This window comes from Medicago truncatula, chromosome 5 (assembly GCF_003473485.1).
Source record: "Medicago truncatula cultivar Jemalong A17 chromosome 5, MtrunA17r5.0-ANR, whole genome shotgun sequence".
NCBI lineage: Eukaryota > Viridiplantae > Streptophyta > Magnoliopsida > Fabales > Fabaceae > Medicago > Medicago truncatula.
The window spans coordinates 14253222-14271757 of NC_053046.1; the positions used below are offsets into that span (position 1 = coordinate 14253222).

The 18536-nt window shown below is 32.1% G+C and overlaps 1 protein-coding gene across 1 annotated transcript; it reads left to right on the top strand.

Moving 5' to 3' along the window:
- Positions 1-9678: 9678 nt before the first annotated feature.
- On the top strand, positions 9679-11761 carry LOC11406318 (probable indole-3-pyruvate monooxygenase YUCCA10). Its single transcript, XM_003613095.1, has 4 exons — positions 9679-10290; positions 10961-11194; positions 11280-11405; positions 11585-11761. The coding sequence occupies exons 1-4, from the start codon at positions 9679-9681 to the stop codon at positions 11759-11761; spliced, it is 1149 nt and encodes a 382-aa protein (XP_003613143.1).
- Positions 11762-18536: the final 6775 nt, after the last annotated feature.

The following is an 18536-nucleotide window of genomic DNA, read 5'->3' on the forward strand; positions in this document are numbered from 1 at the left end:
TAGAGTTTATTTACTTGGTTTTGGTTCAATTGTCTCAATTATTTTAAAGTTGTAATATGAGATACGAACTTTGTCGAAAATAATCTTTAAGACCAAATATTTGGCAAATCTTGTGTGGATAGTTTGATGTGATTAAATGAAGATATGTGGGTAATTGTTAAGTGTTGAATATGATGTTTATCATAATGTGTTGTATTTTCTCCATTAATTGAATTGTGAGAAATGGTATGGAGTTGTTGAACAATATGATATAGTTGATGTTGAATAATGCATATATGTTAATTGATGAGGATATTGTTGGTGAATACATATATGTTGATTGATTGTGATATTGTTGGTGAACGCGTATACGTTGATTGTTGTGATAATGGTGGTGAATACATATATGTTAATTGATTGTGATATTTTGGTGATAACTCTTAATTGAATAATGACATGTTGATTGTGTTGACATAAATACTTGATAATGCAATTGTTGTTGAAGTTGATCAATGTAAAAGGAGATGTACTTTTACATTGTTGTTCGTGAATGAGTATATGTCAGTGAATGCATATATGATATTGGTCTGGTGAATTGTTTGTGCGAACATATGCATTGTATTTGAGACATATGTTTATGCATACATGACTGATGGTGATGAATTTTATATATCTGAAATGTAGTGAATTGTTTGTGTGAACATATACATTGTTGTTGAGTCATATGTTCATGCATTCATGACTGATGGTGACGGATTTTATATATCCAAATTGTAAGAGGAGGTGTATTCTTACATATGATGTTCAGTTGGCATCATGGGGTGATGGCCTAGACGTTGTTGGTGACGGTACCACATGCATCTAGAAGAGTCTGGAACATTGCATGCATTTGAATAGTTGATGATTCGTGTCATAATTGAATATGTGACTTGTTTAATTGTGCATTGGTGAAATTTGGTGAATGTTGTGATTATGTGGATTGGTGTATATGTACATTGGTGGATTTTGTTGATGGTTGTGAATGATTAAACTATGCTCTAATTGCATGTCTCACTTGCTTGTGCTTATACACTTGGTGAATCTAATTGATGATAATTATTTTGGTAATAACAATGAGGTGAGAATTGTATATGTATATACATATGATGTGGTGATTCCTTTGATGATGATCGCTTGCTTATAACTTTGAAATGATGAATTACATTTGGTTGAGTTAAGTATGTGATAAGTGCTCAAAAGTAACATATTTCATGTGTTAACTTAGGCAAATTAGTGACTTGTTTTGCAAGTTATCTAAGGAAAAGCTACCATTTGAGTGCAATTTTACCATTTATGCTTTACATGCCTGATTCTACCCAATTTATGCAGGAAATGACAAGCAAGGACCAAAAGAAGGAAGCTCCTGAACCAAGGTTCGTTCGCTTAAGCGAACTCCTGTTCGCTTAAGCGAACCAATTACAGAGAGCAACCGTTCTGTTCGCTTACAAGCACGCTTCCAGTTCGCTCATGAAGAAAGGTCAGTTCCCTTAAGCGACCTATGGTTCGCTTAAGCGACCAAGTTCCAGTGAGCTCCAGGAAAGTTCGCTCACATGTTCACTTGTGCTTCGCTTAAGCGAAGTTCATCCAACTTCAGAAGATAGGGACCACGTGGCAGCACCTCAATGGTCAACTGGAGATTTCTTGGATGTTCGCTTAAGCGAACTGGCACGCAGTCAGCCCATATAAATAGTTTTCTCTTCTCTTCCCAAATATATTATTACATTTTTATTCATATTTTTCTGGTTTTAGAGAGACTAGGGCTTTTCTAGAGAGAGAAACTCAAAGCAAGGTAGTTAGGAGTAGATTCAAGCCAAGATTTGTTGAGACATCATGGATCTTGTCATGGAATCTTCACCCTTTCTTCATCCTTTGCAAAGCTATCATAGACATATGTAGCTACATCTACTCTTGTAGTTTTGAGGTATTCAAACAAGCTATTATGTAATCTTTTAATATATGGTTCTAACTTATTTATTCAATATTGTTGTTATTCTTGTTTTTATTGTTTTATTGAGATTCAAAATGATATGGACACATACTTTTGAATCTAGAAATAGAATAACAATCTATCTTAAGTTATCACTCTAGACATGGATGTTAATATTTGATAATCACTTTTAATCTAGAACTTAATGCTTTTGGGTAATTTAATCGGTTGGGAAATCGTCGATTAAACTACCCAAACGACTTTGTGATCGTTTAAATGTTTGGGAAATCGATGTTTAAACGATCCCTTAGAAATAAAGATATCATTTGAACACGAATGATATTGTCGAGTGATTGTGATAATATAGTTTAAAAAGCTAGAATCCATTAATCGATCGAGAGATTGCAGCTGTTACGCTTGGTTGATGTCTCTGACCGCAAGCGGAATAGCTCTATCTTTTCTCGTTTTACTTTTATGTCGATTAGGAAAATAGTTTACACAGACAAACAATTTATACCCAAACACTTAACGTGACAAACATTGTGAAAATGCTTATGAAATACGCAACTCCCTGTGGACACGATCCTATTATACTTACGTGTAAATAGTTTTATGAGAGGTAAAAATTCTTCATCAGTATGCTAAATGAATAATAAGGTGAGTAATCCTTTCTTGATTGTTGTTGATGGATGATGAGCTTATGTCAATGATTTGAATAGTGATTGAATATGTTGTTATGCTATGTTAGTAATTTGATAACTTGAAATGTATATGATGGGTCTCAATAATCATGTGATGCTAGTATTCTAGGAGGGATGATTATGTATATGTGTTATGCATGAATCCTTTAATGTCTATGTTTGTTTATGTTGATTATGATTAATGTGAAGCTTACCCCAAATGGATCTGTGATGGACCGCCTACTTGTTTGTATGAATGGGTAGACAGCGTGCAAGATTAGTTTGCTTTCGGTGAGTTGTTTGGTGATTGCGTGGATAGCGGGAGCTATCTCCGTTATCGTTTCTTGGAGTCTTAGATGTAGGCTTTGATCTAGGATGTCTGTCTTTATGATTATTCTAGATTGGTTTTGCTGGATTTATTTATTATTGAGATTTTACCCATATGTCGGGACTTGAAGAATTTATATGATGATGTATTTTGATCTCATGACATGTATACTTTGGAGATGTATGATTTATATCTGCTGTGACTGTTGAGAATATTTATATATGTCTATTGGTTGGATTTTGTTGAAGACGTAGCGTCTATTTCTTGAATATTTATATTATTCGTGTGTTTTATCTCTTTAATAGAAATAGGGCGTTACATTCATCACCGTGAGTTACTGCACCATTGTCAATTAGCGTAGCCACCGATGATTGATGTTGTTGCTCCTCTGTGTTCTTGGTTTGGTGTTGCGGTTGGGGGAGGCAGTGTGTGTCTCCACTATTGAAGGTGCCAGATCACCATGTTTTGGTGCGCCAAAAGCTAGAGATGAGCCGATACCGGAGGGGTTGTCTTAATAGGTACCCAATTAAGCTTTTTTTGCCATAACTTGCTTCTTTCCCTGTACTATCTCTTCCTTATTAGCAATAGTTTCCTTACGGCGATACAGCCGCCTACAAGCGGTAACATCATGTCCGATATTATGGCAATGAGTGCAAAAGTCCGAAAGCCATTCATAGGCTACCTCCACGGTAAAAGTGTAATCTTCCCTTTCTACAACAATTTCATGAAAGAGTTTGCGTGAAAAATCCATGTCCACAAGAATGCGGGCATAATGACCAAATATACGCTTGGAAGTCACATTGTCAATGAGAAGCGGCGTGCCAACTTCACTAGCGATTTCTCAGAGTGTTCGCTCCATCTAATAATCCTGAGGTAGTTCAAGCAACCTAATCCACACCTGACCATGGGTGTTGCGCTGAGTGTGCAAATTAAAATCGTTGGCCCATTCAAACAGATGTAGTACACCCGATTTTAGATTCGCAGTCCATCCTGCCCAAACAGTACGAAGATCTGTTTCCAAGGCAAAGTAGAATTCATAGTAGCCCTTTCCTAACGACAACATGCTCCGTGTTCATGTCGTAGTTTTTGGAGTTTCAATTGAATGTCTTTAGTTGCATAAGGCTTGTCACCCTTATTCAAAACCAGTCGTCCGCGCAAATTACGCTTGCACACCACCATTCCTTTTTCATATATGTCATATGAAATTTTAATACTAACAGTCTCCCCTCTAATTAAAGGCTGAGGCAAGTTGTCATTAGGAGAGACCTTATGTGATGCCGTCAATGCTTGGGCAAAAGAAACCACTGTCTTTGCAACCGGTTCAGGAGAAATTGGCACCCTCATGGCTGAAGGAGGGGCCGTGTGAGAAGATATATCAGCCTGCCAATCAAACACAATTATTTTTTGGGTTAATTAAGTTTTTAATCCCTATAAATATTCACAGTTTTGTTTTTAGTCCCTACAAAATAAAATCACATTTTTTAGTCCCTGTGACATTTTCCTTAAGCATTTTAAGGACCAAAATTGTTGATGGAAATTTTTGACTGGGACTAAAAGTGCTGATGGAAAATTTTATAGGGACTAAAAATGCTGATGAAAAATTTTATAGGGACTAAAAATCATGATTTTATTTTAAAGGGACTAAAAACAAAACTGTGAATATTTATAGGGACTAAAAACTTAATTAACCCTTATTTTTTAACAATAATTGATATCATTTTTTTAGTAGATTATTGTAATTAGTGGTTATAAATATCATTTGACTTTTGGCTTAAATGCTCTTTTGGTCCCTTAAGTATTTATTTGGTATCGCTTTGGTCCCTTAACTAAAAAAAATTGTTTGAGTACTTTATCTTTATCTCCGTTACCTGTTTTGGCCCCTTCCGTTAAAAAAAATCAAAAAAACGTTAGGGTTTGCACTATTCCTCTTCTTCCTTCTCCTTTCATCCTCTTCTTCATGATCTTCATCATCAACAACACACCAACCCAGAAAAAAAATCTTTTTCAATCTTTACCAATTTAGAACCCAAAATCCACCATTTCTTCAATCTTATTCTTCATAGTTTCCTAAAACCATTTCCATTTTTCTCTCTCACCAAAACCTTGAATCTAGAAACACGACAGTGAATAGTAGATCCTCCCAGAAACGGCGACGATGACTGTTGATGATGAGTTATTGAACTCGAAAATGAATCAATGTCCTGCAAGATGAATTTGGGCATGGTTAAATAAAAGAGGGGTTATGGATTTGGGTTGAAGATGAATCAATGTCTTGCAAGATGAATGAGTGGATATTTATTTTTTTTTAGTTTTTTTCGATTATTTCCTTTTTTTTCTGGATTTAATTGATGAATATGATGAAGGTTTTGATGAAGATGATAAAAAAAAAAGCTTAAATGCTATTTTGGTCCCTTAAGTATTTATTTGGTATCATTTTGGTCCCTAATGTTTCCAGAGTCAATGTCAAAACGACACGTGTACTACACTTAACGTTTTTTTATCAAACCTAACAGAAACCTAACGGAAGGACCAAAAAATGTAACGAAAATTAAATTAAAGTACCCAAACAATCTTTTTTTTAGTTAAGGGACCAAAACGATACCAAATAAAATATTTAAGGGACCAAAAGAGTATTTAAGCCTTGATTTTTTGTGTGTAACCGTTTGAGCTTGATAAAAAATTTTAGCGTGAATCCTGTAATTTCTTTTTTTTTTTTTTTTTTTGACAAACGAATCTTGTGATTTTTAGAGGAGGAGACTTCTAGTAATTCGGTCTGATGGTAAATAAAGCTTTATCATTAGTTGTATTATTCAAGAATTGAATTCAGATTCCCATAAATAATTATTCCTATGATAAAACTTATTAATCGCTTCAAATGAATCATTTGATTAGGTTGATTAAACTTTTATTGATTTGATATTATTTCCAATCTTAACAGACTTTAAAAATGAATCAAGAGCCTTAACTCATTTTAACTACCAATGAATAATTTGAATTCATATCCTTTCACTCCTTTTGTATGTGAAATCAACTTAATTTGCTTGGAAGAAACAATGAAACGGCTCACAATACATTAAGTACGAAGATCACAATTTAATTTGATTAGGAGGAGACGGTATACAAACATACACAACCCAGCAAACAACCACACACAGCAACTGTAAATATTATTCAGATTAAAGAGGATAGTTATTGTAAGAAGTAATTTGATCACTATACAAAAAAAATACAAAAATTAATAATAAGCATGATTATTTTAAAAGAAGAGAATTATGTGTGATATCCTTTTTTTTTTTTTTTTTTGGTTTAAATGCTCTTTTGGTTTCTTAACTATTTAATTGGTATCGCTTTGGTCCCTTAACTAAAAAAAAATTGTTTGATGATTTTAAGTTTTTTTTTAGTCTCGTTTTGGTCCTTCCATTAGGTTTAATAAAAAACGTTAAGTGTGGACACGTGTCACCTTGTCATTGGCTCTGAGATTTTTTTTTTATAAATATATATATTTAATTTTTTTGTAAAAAATTCTCAGAACCAATGACAAGGTGACACGTATTAACTTTGGGACACGTGTCATTTTTTCATTGGCTTTGAGATTTTTTTTAAAAAATAATATATTTTTTTTGTAAAAAAAAAACTCAGAGCCAATGACAAGGTGATACTTGTCCAGGAGTTAACTTTTTTTTAAAACCCTAACGTAAACCTAACAGAAGGGACCAAAACGAGACTAAAAAAAAAACTTAAAATCCTCAAACAATTTTTTTTTAGTTAAGGAACCAAAGCGATACCAATTAAATAGTTAAGGGACCTCTTTTTTTCTTCTAAAAGTTATACCAAAATTAATAATAAAAGAAGACAATCATGTACGATATGCATTTTGAAATTAATTTAAAATAGTATTTCTGTAACAGTATTATTTTAAAGACAATATATATTTAAGATATGATCAATTCAATTTGCTTAAGGATAATAAAAAGATAAATTATATGTTAATTATTGCATTGAAAATTGTTTAATTAATCCATAAATAAGTCAACAAAATTTCTTTTTATGGTAATTTTATTTTTTTGTAAGCTTAACTATTGCCCCGGGTTAAGATCTTCTCCATTTATGTGTTTCTCCATTTCTTTAATTTGGAAAGATAAAGACACATAAAATCTTGAAAAAAGTAAAATATAATTAATGATGGTGGGACCCACTTAGTGGTAGGACCCACCATCTATTTTTTGTGTCTGTCTCTCTCCAACTTACAAAACTCCATTTATTTTACCAAATAGAGAGGATCTTCACCCCATTGCCCCATAGGCACAGGTTAGCATGACCCATATCCTTAAAAAATATATAGTTACCTAATTTGCACAAAAAGAAACGGCTTCAAATATCATATCATATTATAAAACAATCTGCAATTTTCCTGAAGGAAAAAAGTCAATCTGCTAATAATTAATAATCGTTTCAATGAAAGCAAAATTGCATCTAATTAATCGATTTCAATGAACTAAATTTCACCTAACATTTGGATTTGATAATTAACTGCGTCTTTTTTTCTTTTTCAATATGTTTTGTGAAGATGAAGTTCCATATTTATCATATTTACCAGAAAACAAATTATTGGTGTCCAACGAGATATGGTACTTGTGAAATGGTGTGGTAACAGAAGAGTTTTGCAAATTTCATTAAACAATAGAAGAAGAACAATTTCAATTAAATCTACTAATATAATTTAGGAAACCATGATTATTTAGTAGAAAAAGGAAACAATAAATATTGTGAGAATAGTTTAGGAAGATAAGGTCACATGATTAACGATTAAAAATCGTTTTTTTAAAAAATGTAACAAAAAAAAAAGATTAACGATTAAAATCAATTCTAATCCACTGAATTAAAAGGGTGACGATGTGGAGTAACTCTTTAAAGTTACTCTTCGAGTCAATATATCTCTACCATATATCTATTTTGATAAATTCATTCATATGTATTTTTTCCCACACACAATGACACAAATGCTGATAAAGAAACTATGTATAAACTTATTCCTTTTATATATATATATATATATATATATATATATACTATTTTTAACATGAATGATACACTTTATCTAAAAGAAACATTAATGGTACACATTTTTCATATAGCGGTTTAATTTTTTAAAACTAGAATCATATGTAGTAATTCTATAAATGAAAAATCAAACCAAAATATCAGAGAAAAAAAGTTTGTGTTTCATTCATGCATCGATACATGCACGGACAGATCTGTGTGAGGCTGAGTGTGGCTATTGCCACACCAGCCCAACCCATACTATTTTTTTATACAAAGAATAATTATATAATATATATGTTCTATTTTGAAACATGACATGACATAACTCTTAACTTTTGCATTTTTTTATAATTTTTTTTTATGATAATATAAACAACATACATAAATAAATTTACTTGTACAAATATACTCAGTGAGAATCAAACTTGTGAACTCCAAACATATTAACTTGATTACCTTCCACTAAGCTATAATGCCTGCTATATTATTTTTTTGCAACTTTGATATATATGTGCGCGCGCGCGTTAGCGCATGCATAGTTTTAAAACCCGGCTTCGGATCGGTCGGACGAACCGATTCGGCCGTGAACCGGTAGGTATGCCGGTTCGAGCCATATATCGGATCGGACGTGTAATTAAACCGGTGAAAACCGGTAAGAATCGGTAAAAACCGGTGACTCGGCCGGTTTTTTAAACTAATCCGGTCCAATATTTTTTTTTTGTTTTCTGCCATGGTTTTTGAAACAAATCCGGTCTAATACGTTTTTTTTTACAGCCATAATTAGACATTTATTTGATTCATTATTTACGAATTAATACCCAATTAATGGTGGAGTAAATGCGCATTGTTCTTGGAATTACTGATTTGACTTTTGATTTTTGTGGGAAAAAAAATCAGAATTTCAAAAACTTGAAGGCTATAGGATTCGAATTTTTTTTTAATATACATACCATTTTTTTTAAAATCTACATAATATAGTAATTTTTTTTAACAAGACATATTATACTAATATTAATAGATATTCGAAACAAAATCTATTTTCTGTCAACAAAATATAGCTACACCCTTTAGAAAAATATATCTATACAGATATTAATATAAAATTTTTCAAAATAAAAAATATTAATATACATATTACATGTCGGTTTTTAAGTTTTTAAGTGGTCGAGTCATTGGTTCAACCCTATTTAATAAGATTAAATACCTATAAAAATTTAATCTTAAGACCGGGTCATATAACCGAGTTATCCGGTTTAATCCGATTCAGTCATGCGGTTCAACTAATGACTCAGTGGTTCGACCATTAACTCACTGATCCAATGCCCCTACCGAGTCGATGACCGAGCCGAGTTTTAAAACTATGAGCGCACGTGCGTGCGCTCTAAGATATATATAAATATATTATTAAGATTTTGCGGCTACGTTGTGTATTATTTATAAATGAGTGACAATTTATTATGATTAATATATATGTTGTTATTTTTGTAATATATTTCGCCCAAATTTTAGTCTTACTTCCTTAAAAAAAAAAAAAAAAACTAGCCCTACTAATAATTCAAACACATATCCGCCCTCGATACATGTTCTTATGCTTCTATACATTATTATAAATTCTACAATTGCAGTGAGACAAAAACAAACATATTGGAGATACTTGGATCCTAGATTGCTACAACAACAATATGCAAGAATTCACAGTTGTAATTGTAGGTGCTGGTCCTTCTGGCCTTGCAATTTCTGCTTGCCTAACACAAAACTCCATCTCTCATATCATACTCGAAAAAGATGATTGTTGTGCTTCTCTTTGGAGGAAAAATGCATATGATCGTTTAAACCTTCACTTGGCTAGTGAGTTTTGCTCTTTACCCCTCATGCCTCACCCACCCTCAGGCCCAACCTACCTATCGAAATACCAATTCCTTCAATACATAGACAAATATGTCGCCCATTTCAACATAAAATCTCACTATTGTCGCACAGTTGAGTCTGCTAAGTATGACGAGATTAGAAGCGAATGGAGGGTTGAAACAAAGAACACAATAGAAGGGATATTGGAAGTTTATGAGGCGAAGTTTCTTGTGATCGCCACCGGCGAAAATAGTGAAGGTTATATTCCTAATGTGCCTGGACTGAATAACTTTGAAGGAGAGGTGGTACACTCCAAAAATTACAAATCTGGTTCAAAATATAAAACAAAAGAGGTTTTGGTAGTTGGATGTGGTAACTCAGGAATGGAGATTGCTTATGACCTCCATAACTCGGGTGCTAACCCATCTATTGTGGTTCGAAGTCCGGTAAAGAATATTTCTAACTCACTATTTTTATGCAACAATATCATTTAGAATGAAAGAATTTAAATTTGTATCCCTAAAGATACATTTAAATTTCCATACATAGACAATTGAATTGTTTTTTGAGAGAACATAGACAATTGATTTATTTGTTTATTTATTTAATAATTTAATGACAAAATTAATTTTATGAAATTCTCGATAAGAATTTTTTTTAATCTAGCAATGTCTGTATAATTTCTTGATTCAATGTGTTCGATAATTCATTAATAGAATTTCAGCTATTTTTTCAATATATTTTTTTTGTTGAGATTGTTTTAGACTTATCTAGTTAAACATCTATGACTTTCGACATATCAATATTATATAATATTTTGGTGTGTTAACTATCTTTAAGGGTTCTCTCTCAAAAAAAAAAAACTATCTTTAAGGGTTTAGGGTGCTTCTAACATGGATTTAAAAAATGGTAAGTTTTAAAAACGAGGACGAATGTATTATTTTACTAAAATAATATAAGAGTTCACTTTTAGAATAATTTTTTTCATCCATATTAAAATCATTCAAATGAAAAAGTGTTGTAATAAGTGTCTATGTATTCTTTAGAAAGAGATCTCTTATTCGATTTTCGACAATATATGTTTTGTGGTATTAATTGTTTAATTTTTTTTTTTAGTTTCATGTCTTCAATAGAGAAATAATTCACCAAGGGATGCGAATGGTGAAATATTTTTCGGTTGGTGTTGTGGATACTATCATTACTCTATGGGCAAAACTAAAATATGGTGATTTGTCTAAGTATGGGATTTATCGTCCTAAATTGGGACCTTTCAATCTTAAGAATGTGACAGGAAAGTCTGCAGTTATTGATGTTGGAACCGTTGAAAAGATTAAGGAGGGGTCTATAAAGGTACTTGATTAGTTACTACTTCATGATATTTATTATTTGTGAAATTTTTTATTAAAATTAAATTATAATCTGTTCAAAATTACAGGTTGTTTCTTCATATATTACGAGAATTGAGAAAAAGAAAGTTGTATTTGAAAACAACATGGAAAAAGAGTTTGATGCGATCGTTTTTGCAACTGGCTACAAAAGCATAGCTAATGGGTGGCTTAAGGTATATGTAATAAATCATAATCATAATTAATAAGATAAAGGAAGGAAAAATTGATCATCTTCTCCCTTACAATATACAATTTACATTTCATACTTTTAAACTTTCATTTTATACTTTATTTTTCATACCCCTTCTAATTCTCTAAGTCAATATATTATTATTTGATGTATTTTTCAAAGGATTACAAATATGCTCTTAATGAGAAAGGGATGCCAAAAAATGCTTACCCGAGTCATTGGAAGGGGGATCATGGATTGTACTGTGCAGGACTGGCAAGGAGAGGCTTGTCGGGAGTCAAAATAGATGCAGAGTCAATTGCAGAGGACATCAACCAAACTTTTAATTTTCATAATTAATTAATATTATCTATTGAAGAAGCCTTTTCCCTTTAACTAGTAAATAATAAGTAATGACTTATATGTTTCTATGCATATAATTCTCTTCAGAAGATTGTCAACAAAAAAAATTCTGATCAATAAAGACATTGTGTTGTGTTGGCCATTTGTTATATGTATTTGTTATATATAATAATCGTTGTCGCATATATGTAGGATTTCACGATTTTGACTGTTACGAATGTCGTGTTATAGATTACGGTTATGCATTAATCAAAACATTCCATAACTACTAAATAATGTATCAACAATGCTATATGTAGCAAAATATTGTTCTGGAAATTTCATGAGTGTTGTTTTGTGAGTTAAAAAGCAAATTGCAGATTAGGTTTTGTAACTAAGTCATATCACCCCACTAATGATGATAAATAGCCAATCACATGTAATCGTGAATGTTTCGCAAGTCTTTTGTTAGCTGGATAATCAACATTTCTAATAATGTATAGTAACTTATATCAGATGTAGGATTGAAGTTCTAAACTAAAGAAAGAATCGATGGAGATAACATTAAATAATTTATGCGTAAATTTGTATTAAAAATGTGATTTTCATCCATCTCAATTGAAAAATAAATTGATTTTATGTCTATTGTCATGAATGGTGCTATGTTGACGTCTTAATGGTGTTTTGTCATAATGGAGTTTCATCGTTTTTTTTTTTTTTTTTCACTTTGTAAAAACGGGTTCCTTTTTCTGGAAAATGGACCGTTTCTTAAAACATTGCTTGTAACATTATCTTCCAATTAATTAAATCTGAACCATGGATTGTAAATAATAGAGAGAAACTTCAAAACATAAAAGGGAGATATAGGTGAAGATTTTAACGAGAAGATAATTCAAATAAAATTCAACACAAGATTTTATTTAGGGTGATAAGTTCACCAATACAAATAGCAATTTTTTTAGAAATATCAGTGTCTTGAAAAAACGTGTTCCAACTTGGGAACCACTCTTGTCACGACCTCGACATACCACCCGCAAATAAATGGTCAATTTGAAACCCTTAACAAATGTTTAGCGCTCCCTCCGTCTCGCACTAGATGATTATTTAAAAATGTGTAATTTTGACCTAATTTATCTTGACTATATTTTTCTACTAATATATAAAAATAAATAATATCATATAAGATGCCGTTAGATTTGTCTCGATGAGTATTTTCAAAATATCAAATTTTCATAATTTTTTATAATATATTATTTAAGATATTTAAGCTCAAAATTATCCATCGACATGCGTAATAAAGTGAATTGTGTCAAGTATTATGGGACAGAGCGAGTAGTATATTTGAGGTGCTTTACATTCAACAATCCCAATAATTTCTCTTATAGTTTATCTAAATACTCCTTAATAATTACTCTTATAGTTTTTTTAGGTCTTCCTCTGTCTCTTTTGATTTAACTCTCGACACCATAACAACATCTGGAACCTTATGGATTACATACAAATTAAATTAAATCTATCTAAATATAAATTGGTAAGAATGAAATGAAGTAGCTCAATCAATTAGATTAAACTTGTTATTATGAACATATTAACGGTGTACACATTCATAGTTTTTGGTAGTAGACTTTTTGGTATTTAACCTTTTTATCATCCATCATGAACCGTGATCAGATGAGTTGATTTGAGTCTTCAAATGCTACTAAGTTTGTAAAGCCAAAATTACAGTTTTGGTATAAGAGATGAAGATGGTGAAGATGAAGAAAAGAGGAAGGAAGAAGATAAAGAAAGGAGAAAATAATAAGTTGTTGATGATTCACCATATAATACAATAGACTTTTGTGATACAACGATCCTTGTTTTGAAAAATAGATCAAATGGTTAAAATAAAAAATAAAAATAAAAATAAGATTTATGGTGAACCATCTACAATGTTGGTTTGCCGGAACCAATTTGACCAAATTATAAAACCAAAATGAAAACAAAAAGGAGATCAAATGATCAAGGCTTAATACATTATTTGGTCCTTAACTTATTTTCAGTTTTCAATTTGGTCCTCTAACTATTAAATGTTCTAAATTGGTCGTTTATCTTCTTTCCATCATTCAATTTGATCCTATTTTATTCATTTTAACTCAAAAAAAAAGAGACCATTGGATGAATGAGGTCTATCACATCTAATTGTGTATCACCAACACCTGATTTATTTTACTTTCTTCATCTTCTTTCCTCATCTTCATCTTCATACTCATACAACCTTCATCAATCTTTACCATCTTCAACTTTTTTTTTCTTCTTCCAAAAATTCATCATTTTAACTTCAACAAAAACCACATAATCAAACTCTTAAAACTATAATCAACACCACAACAATCATCCAAAATCAGATCAACAACACCCATTCACTCCAAAAAGAAACTGTGATCCACCAAAATCCTTCCTCTTTGACCATCAAACAAAGAAAAGAAAATTTCTCACAAATGACTCGTACACCTACATTGAACAACAACAACGACACTACTCTTCTGTCTCTCTTCCATTTTGCTTCTAACACAGATCTTCCTCCAATTCTTCATCTTGGTAGTATGTTTCTTTTTCTATGTCTTTTTCTGTTTTTTTGGTTTTTTTTTAATTCATGTTCTATAAGCTAGGAATTGATTATAAAGTTGCAATCTTTTATGTATATAAATTAAAAGGTCATCGTTAGTTTATAATAATCCAATAAAAAATACCATAAAGTTATCATTTTTATTATTTTTGAATACTCTTTAGATCATATGGGTTATTGATTAATTAATTGAGTTTTGAAATTATTTTACGGATTTTGATTAGATTTGGTGAAGAAGAAAAAGTTGGGTAGTGTGTGATTATGAATTGAAGTGCAATTGGGTTAAGAAATGAAGGTGAGCCATGCTTCAATTCACCCAGTTGAAGAAGTTCCAACTACTGATGGCGATGGTGGTGTTGATGTTGCTGAACGAAATAGTGAGGATGAAGGATATTCAAGGCATGCCCGATACTGCTGGTGGCCTTTCTCTGCGTATTTTTCAATTTATTTTCGCTGCTGATGCGCTGTCTGCTATGGCTTTCACTAGTTATTTTCCTAACATCAAACACCTTCCCTCTATGTCTTTTGGTGAAAGGGAATGATTTTGGTGATAAAAAGTTTCTTTTTGGAGTTAATGAGTTTTGGACTTTGATGATCTGATTTTGAATGATGTTGATGGTGTTAATTATAAATTTAAATGTTTGATTTTGTGAATTTTGTTGAAGTTGAAATGATGAATTTTTAAAAGTAAAAAAAGAGTTGAAGATGATGAAGATTGATGAAGGTTGTATGAATATGAAGATGAGGGAAGAAGATGAAGAAAAGTAAAATAATTCAGGTGTTGGTGATACACAGTTAGATATGATAGATCTCATTTATCCAACGGTCTCCTTTTTTTGGGGGTTAAAATTAATAAAATAGGACCAAATTGAATGATGGAAAGAAGATAAATGACCGATTTGGAGCGTTTAATAGTTAGGGGACCAAATTAAAAACTGAAAATAAGTTAAAGGACCAAATAATATATTAAACCAATGATCAGTTAAGCAAAATAACAAAGACAAAATTTACTAATTGATCGGTTTCAATCTTCTAAATTGTAAAATGAGACCAAACACAAACTTTTAACTTTATGACTACTTGCTTATTTAAAGTTTCAAAGCAGCCAATCGTCGATTAAGAGAGGATCCATTTTTTGGATGCCATCACCAATGGACAAGCAACTCTGAAAAATTAACACACAAGTAAATTAATAGATAAAAACAAAAATAGCACTTGAAAATTTACTTTACCATATTGGAAGGAGTTCGATTTTATTGTTAAGGTCAATGATCAAGACTAAAGAAATATTTAAACATACAGAATTGTAATTACAAAGAAACAATACCATGTGAAGGAAAGAGATTTGTGAAATCTTGCTACTCTGATTTCAACGAATGTTTGAAACATTTCATGTTCATGGCATGAAATCTTACGATGCAAAGCTTTTCTTCTGCTTCTCATCCGAAACAAGAAGTCTTCTGTATCTAAAACGTACGACATCCAACAAGATGCAACATGTGTAAGGTAGAAAAATATAAGAAGAGTTTCAGAAACACAATCCAGTGCAGGTATATCAGCAATATTTGCAAAAGCACAACATTAGGCTTGTTTATGAAGAATGACATGTGTAACGCTCACTTTCGTTTAATTGTTTAATTAATTGAGTTTAGGCGATTATATTATATTTATATAATATATGCATGATTTTGGTATGTTTTGATGATTTAAGTTGATTTGGATAATTTGATGTGTTTTGATAAGATTATGAGACTTATTTTATTGTTAAATAAAATAAGATTTGATAAGAAAATAGAAATATGAAAAATATTTAGTTGAGGGTTGTTTTGATATTTTAGATAGTTTTGGGGGAGAAGGTGAGATAAGATAAGTAATTAGGAAGAGATATAAATAGGGAAGACCTAATTGTTAGAAAAACTATTGTACGTGAAAACTTTTGGAAAAAGGGAGAAAAGCTTAGAAGGGAGAAGATCAAAAAGAGAGCTGCGATTTCTTCATAACCAGGTAAGGGTGAGACTAATAACTCAGTAATGGTAATTGATGATGATTCTGATGATTTGTTAGCAAGAATTAGGATTGAATTGGAGAAAACGAAAACTAGGTCAAATCCCTAAAATTGATGATCAAACGGTAGGAATTGATTAAATTGGTGTAGAAAGTGTTCCTAGACCTTAGATAATGTTTAGGACGAACTTTGGAATCAGTATTAGGCTTAGAACCATGATAATCGTCGAATTTTTGTGGAAATAGCAGGTCTGGCCGTAGCGAAATTCATCGCTCGCCACAGCGAGCTATGAGTTTTGCCTCGCGAGTGATGAACATTCATCGCTCGCCTCGCGAACCCTTTTCCCTCGCCTCGCGAGTTGTGCAATGCAGCTCGCCACAGCGAGCAACCTTACTCGCCATAGCAAGCTAAGGCAGAAAGCATGTAAGATTTTGCATTTTCGACTTTTGAGTTGGACCTTGAGTGCCATTGAGTGCCTGAACATACCTAGTAATGATTAGGAATGAATGTAGGACATGATTGAACCTAGAACAACATTGGTTTGGAATTTGACTGGTACTCGCCATGGCGAGTAGGAACTCTCGCCTCGCGAGCACTTCCAGATTGGAGTGTCTTGAGTGTTTGTGCGATCTGTGTCGCACGTTTTGATCAAGAGTGAATCCCTATTTGGTAATGAGACCTAATGACGATGTTTAATGCAATATGTAAGCCGTTTAAGATATGTCGATATTAATTGAGCATGATTAATGTACTATGCATTATGTGAGTTATGAATTAAATATTATGGTGCCATTGAATTGTAATTGATATAATGATATCATCCTGTTGTTGTGTGACTTGACTATGTTGCTGCTGTTATTTAACTAAGTGCATAATGTCTATATATGATGAATAAGATGACGTTTAGCTCCAAACTATTGGATGCATATTGATATGATGATTACGGTGGTTTGTTGATAAGAGTCCATGCATTAGCATTCATTGAGCTTAGTCCTCACCACGATTATTAGGAGCTTTGTCCTCCGCACGATTTATTATGAGTTTTGTCCTCCGCACGTTTAAAGTATATTAATACTTATGATGACGATTGGTACCACATGCATATAAGGAGTCTAAGAGCATTGTCGCATTGTCGTGTCTAAGATGCTATGTTGTTGATGATGATTGAATATGTGAATACGTGATAATTGTTTATCAAACATGCAAAGTTGTTTAAGATTGATTATGATGTTAATGTTAATTTATGATTCGAATTACATTGATTAACATTATTTTGTTATGAAATCTCACCCCTTCCGCTTGAAAATGTTGCCTTTCGTATGGGTAACTTGCAGGTGATCGTGCTTAGTGTGCAGTTTGCTGTTGTGAGTGGCCTTGCCTCACTGTGTCGTCTAGGTCGCTCTGATACGTAACGGGATGAGGTTATATGTTATGCATGCTTCATTCTCTTACGTGACTGCTATGTTATTTTTATCTAATATTATGGATTATGATTTGAAATATTTTGATGGGGCCTGCGTGCCAAAACGTTTTATGGATTTATGATATAATTTCCGCTGCAAATGTTTAAGTTATTTGGTTAAATTATCATTTAACTGTTTGGATTATGTTATATGTGATATCCCGTTGTTTATGATGCTTACTCTAATAAATGTTTTAAGAAATTTTCATATTGGGAAAACGGGGTGTTACAACATGCATAGAGAAAATATGTATAGTAGTAAATCTGATGACATATAATACCTTAGAACAACTGCTAGCTATCTTACACTACCTTCCATAACCTGGCTTGAAAAGTCGTCACTACATGCATATCCACCTTTATTCCTACAAATTGTACTATGTAACGGTGGTAAGTGCTAACATTTCTTCTGACTAATCAAATACCTTTTCAAGAAAAACAATGACTTCTTTTTGTCAGGAACAATAAAGAGAAAATCATTGTGCAGATAGACTAAAAATTCCAGATCCATTGACACATCAGTCAGTTATTGGAGAGACATAAAGTTGGACCATTCCTGAGAATCAGTGTATTCTCGTAGGTTCCAGTTCTTCTTCTTCAGATATGCAAAGTCAAAATATTTTGCTTTGCTTGCTGGTCTTTGAGATTGCTTGGCTTCCATCTCAGCTCTCCTCAAAGATGCAATCATTTTGACATCTTTCCCTTTTCCATGCTTCTTGGG

Coding starts and splice junctions, on each gene's coding strand:
- LOC11406318 (XM_003613095.1), top strand. CDS start 9,679: ATGCAAGAATTCACAGTTGTAATTGTAGGTGCTGGTCCTTCTGGCCTT. Junction 11,195..11,279: donor TTAAGGAGGGGTCTATAAAG/GTACTTGATTAG, acceptor TCAAAATTACAG/GTTGTTTCTTCATATATTAC. Junction 11,406..11,584: donor TAGCTAATGGGTGGCTTAAG/GTATATGTAATA, acceptor TATTTTTCAAAG/GATTACAAATATGCTCTTAA.